Below are 4,807 nucleotides of genomic sequence, written 5' to 3'. Positions count from 1 at the left end.
GGGTGATGCCACCTCAATGTGGATGTTCTTGCCTAAGGATGGTTGAGCTCTGGTAGATAACCAGGCACTTGGCTGGTAGTAAGAAACAAAATATCCTTGCATTGTTGTTTATAGTCCAGCTTTCTTCCCTAGTTAAATAAAGAACATTTCATGAAGAAAGAAGGAGAGTTCACATGAAGTAGTTACAAAGCCCTTCCCAACGGAAAACTGTTTTTCCCGTAATACACATGCCTGTAACTCTCATTTATGGAGTCAAACTTTTCTAGGGCCTAAACTCTTTCTTAGATGTAAATAAGTCAGCTTTCAAATTTTCACTAGGGCAGGAGAGGTGACTGGCTCTTTCCCAGTTCCATCTAGGACTATCCACCTCATATTCAAGAGTTTTGTTTTGAAACATCGTCTGGCTTTAAAGTTGTATACATGTGAAATTCCCCTTCATACATATACACCCCAGTAAAACAAATTAAATAAAATATACACAACGGGGAACAAAATCCTAGAATAGGTGTCAATGACATGGTTGTTTTCCAGAATGATTCTACCAACATGTCCTCCTAGGGATTTTCTTCTCTTTATCCGAGATGAATCGGTGCTGGGGCTGCGTATCGATTTTCTTCTCATGAAGTCTTCTGAGTTTAGAGAGAGGGAAGTCTGGTCCATGTCAATCTCGCTGTCATGGTAACAACCATCGAAGGCCATGGCTTGAACTGCATCAATATTGTACATCCTAGAAATCTGTCAAAAAAAAATTTTTTTTAAGTAGGTCTTGAATATGGTTTTACAAATAGGAATTACAGTAAATAGTGTTAATAAAGTTAAATATGATTTATCAGAACAGCAATATCAGCCAATTGGATTTGTTTTTCAACTTATTTTTCCTCTTTGTAGAAAATACAGCAGTATCCTCAGTCAGTGTATACACATTTTTTGGTCCAAAACTAAAACCATGTCATCGGTGATCCATTTATGCTTGGGGATGGGATAAGGAAAGGTTTTAGCTGCTCCATTCAAATGCAAATTAGCCGGGCCTTCCCATTTTTGCTTAAGAGCACCTATAAATGATCCTAACATAGCCCAATTAAACAACATAGAATTGGTTTATTTTTCTGAAGGAGCAAATTATCAATGCTTTCTGGCTCCAGTGCCTGATTGAATCAAAACTAAACTTTTCTTTAAGGTTTCACTCTGAGGAAGATAGCGGTTCTCACTAGTTTAGAGCCGTGTCTACAAAGCAGCTGTTACTAATTGCTCTTGGAGAAAACAAAATCACTTCTTGATTCATAGGGAAGTTCAAAAATGAACAAATAGAGAGAGGCTACTACTGGATGAAATTATTCAGAATTCAAATTGGAGGCTGCAGAATAAATTCTGCCAAAACATGTATTTGATTTATAGTGATTTCAAAACCTAATATTTTTCAAAAGACATGAAGACTCTTTTGTGCAGTCAGTGAACTAATTAAGGACCCATACTTGAGTTATGTTGTCCCTTTTCTTAACTTTTAAATTAAAATTTATTATTATTTTTTATTTATCGAGACAGGGTCTCGCTCTATCATCTAGGCCCGAGTGCAGTGGTGTGATTATAGCTCACTGCAGACTTGACCTCCTGGGCTCAAGTGATCATTTCCACCTCAGTCTCCTGAGGAGATGGGACTATAGACACACATCACTACACTAGGCTAATTTTTTTTTTTCACTCATTCTCTTTTATTTAAGCAGGGCTTGATCAGAAAGAAGAGCTCAGAGGAGTGAGGCAACACCAACACCAGGGCATACGATTCATCCAAGGCTCCCCGGACACCAGTTCCAGCCCAGATGGGGCTTGAAGTGGCTTGGAGTGCCCTGCTATGCTGGGGCAATGGAAAACATGAAAGCCAAACCTTAGGACCCGAAGAGTAATATGTCTACAAAGGCATCATCACTGTCGGGCACCCCTTGCAGACGTACACAAAATAGATACATCCCCAGAGATAGTATTTTATTTTATTTTTAGTAGAGATGAGGTCCTGTTATGTTGCTGAAGCTGGTCTTCAACTCCTGAGCTTAGGCAATCCTTCTGCCTTGGCCTCCGAAAGTGCTGGGATTACAGGCATGAGCTACCACACCCGGCCAAGAAAGAAAATAGTTATTTTTCCTCTTTCTGAGCAATGGTCAGCACCAGGGATACGTTTTCCAGACCAGCTGTTCTTCCAGTTCTGAGTATCTCGGGGAAGGAGGTGGTAGGAATGTGTATATGAACATGATGGTAGTGGATGGTAGTGGTGTGTGGTGGTGGATGGTAATAATGTGAGATGGATGGTGGTGGCAGATGATGGAGGTGGCAGATGATGGAGGTGGTGAGTGCTGGTGGTGCGTGGTGGGTGGTGGTGGTGGTGAATGGTGGTGGTGGATGGTTGTGGGGGTGAATGGTGGTGGTGGGTGATAGATGGTGGGTGGTGTTGTGTGGTGGCAGGTATTGGTGTCTGGTGGTGTTTGGTAGTGGTGGATGGTGGTCATGGTGGGTGGTGGTAAGTGGTGATGGTGGATGGTGATGGATGATGGTGAGTGGTGGGTGGTAGGTGGTGAATGGTGGTAGTGGTGGACAGTGGTAGTGGTGAATGGTGGTGGTGGGTGGTGAGTGGTGATGAATGGGGGTGGTGGTGGTAGGTGGTGGTGGGGGTGGTAGATGGTAGTGGTCGTGGTTGGTGGTGTTGGTAGGTGGTGGATGGTGGTGAGGGTATATGGTAGTGGTGGTGGGTGGTGAGGGGTGGTGATGGTGGTGGATGGTGTTGGTGATGGTATTGGTGGATGTTGGGTGATGGTGGTAGATGATGGTGTTGGATAATGGTGGTGGGTGATAGTAGGATGTAGTGGTGGTTGATATGATGGGTGGTGGTTGGTGATGTTAGTGGATGGTGGTGGTACTGGTGGATGGTGGTGGTGGATGTTGGTGAACAGTGGTTGATAATGGTGTTGGGTGGTGGGGATGGTGGTGGTGGATATGGGGGATGGTGTGATAGCAGGTGGTAAGTGGTGGTTGGTAGTAAGTTGTGGTCAGTGGGTGAGCAGGTGTTGTGTGGTGGTGTTGGATGATGGTTGGGGTAGACAGTGGTAGTGGGTGGTAAGTGATGGGTGGTGAGCAGTGGTGGTGGGTGGTGGGTGGTGGTGTTGGTGGATGGTGGTAGAGGGTGGATGGTGCTGGATGGTGGATGATGGTGGTGGTTGGTGGATGGTAGTGGTAATGGTGGTAGGGGAGTGATGAAAACAAGTTTTGCCTGATTTGTTTTCATACAGAGGAACTCCATTGTGAGGCCTAACACTCCAGCCCTTTCTCAACGTCCCTCAGTCACTCTACTGTACTGGTCTGGGAAAAGAAACTGGCATGTTTGGCTCAGTCCCTTTAGAGTCCTCCATTTGGTGTCTGCATTGGTGTCCAGGTCTCTTCTCTGAAATGAAGTGAAAAGATACTGTCCTTCCAGGGATAAGCCTGAACATTGTTTTGCCAGTGACCAAGACAGTGAGTACATTTAAGCTAGTGATGAAATATTAGCGAGCCCTCCTGTTCACAGATCTAAGCAACATTCTCCAAACTGCTTGACATTGTTATATCCATATATCTGGCTCCCACAACTGGCTCCCTAATACTGGCTTCCAACTCCATATGTATAGAGAGGTGTCATCTATTAGCCCCCAAACCCACAGACATTTCTTCTACCCAGCCCCTCTCATTGCATCCTATTTCTTCCAAGGGATCTCAAATCACTGGATTTGTTCCCACTCTTCCTAGTAATACTCTTACTCCGTCAGGGCAGGTGTTCTGGGCACTACTCACAATAAGAACTTCCGGAGCAAGATGGCCGAATAGGAACAGCTCCAGTCTTCAACTCCCAGCACGAGCGACACAGAAGACCAGTGATTTCTGCATTTTCAACTGAGGTACTGGGGGTCATCTCACTAGGGAGTGCCAGACAATCGGTGCTGGTCAGTTGCTGCAGCCCAACCAGCGAGAGCTGAAGCAGGGCGAGGCATCGCCTCACCTGGGAAGCGCAAGGGGGAAGGGAATCCCTTTTCTTAGCCAGGGGAACTGAGACATACAACACCTAGAAAATCGGGTAACTCCCACCCCAATACTGCACTGTAAGCACAGGGGCACACCAGGAGAATATATCCCACACCTGGCCGGGAGGGTCCCACGCCCATGGAGCCTGCCTCATTGCTAACACAGCAGTCTGCGATCTAACCGCAAGGCAGCAGGGAGGCTGGAGGAGGGGCGCCCGCCATCGCTGAGGCTTAAGTAGGTAAACAAAGCCGCTGGGAAGCTCGAACTGGGTGGAGCTGACAGCAGCTCAAGGAAACCTGCCTGTCACTGTGGACTCCACCTCTGGGGACAGGGCATAGATAACAACAACAACAACAAAAGCAGCAGAAACCTCTGCAGACGCAAACGACTCTGTCTGACAGCTTTGAAGAGAGCAGTGGATCTCCCAACACGGAGGTTGAGATCTGAGAAGGGACAGACTGCCTGCTCAAGTGGGTCCCTGACCCCTGAGTAGCCTAACTGGGAGACATCCCCCACTAGGGGCAGTCTGACACCCCACACCTCACAGGGTGGAGTACACCCCTGAGAGGAAGCTTCCAAAGTAAGAATCAGACAGGTACACTCGCTGTTCAGCAATATTCTATCTTCTGCAACCTCTGCTGCTCATACCCAGGCAAACAGGGTCTGGAGTGGACCTCAAGCAATCTCCAACAGACCTACAGCTGAGGGTCCTGACTGTCAGAAGGAAAACTATCAAACAGGAAGGACACCTATACCAAAACCCCAT

General features: G+C 46.5%; 1 protein-coding gene across 1 annotated transcript in view; it reads right to left on the bottom strand.

Annotated features, from left to right (window-relative positions):
* Positions 1-279: 279 nt before the first annotated feature.
* GABRR3 (gamma-aminobutyric acid type A receptor subunit rho3) overlaps positions 280-4,807 on the bottom strand; it is a 63,746-nt gene continuing 59,218 nt past the window's right edge. The window contains exon 9 of the mRNA XM_026456968.1: positions 280-735. Coding sequence (XP_026312753.1) covers positions 436-735 — 300 coding nt within the window. The 3' untranslated portion in view covers positions 280-435. The remainder of the gene's footprint in view (positions 736-4,807) is intronic.

This window comes from Piliocolobus tephrosceles, chromosome 2 (assembly GCF_002776525.5).
Source record: "Piliocolobus tephrosceles isolate RC106 chromosome 2, ASM277652v3, whole genome shotgun sequence".
NCBI classification, from domain to species: Eukaryota; Metazoa; Chordata; class Mammalia; order Primates; family Cercopithecidae; genus Piliocolobus; species Piliocolobus tephrosceles.
Note: the sequence above shows the minus strand (reverse complement) of the source record. Positions and strands in the feature narration are given on the sequence as shown.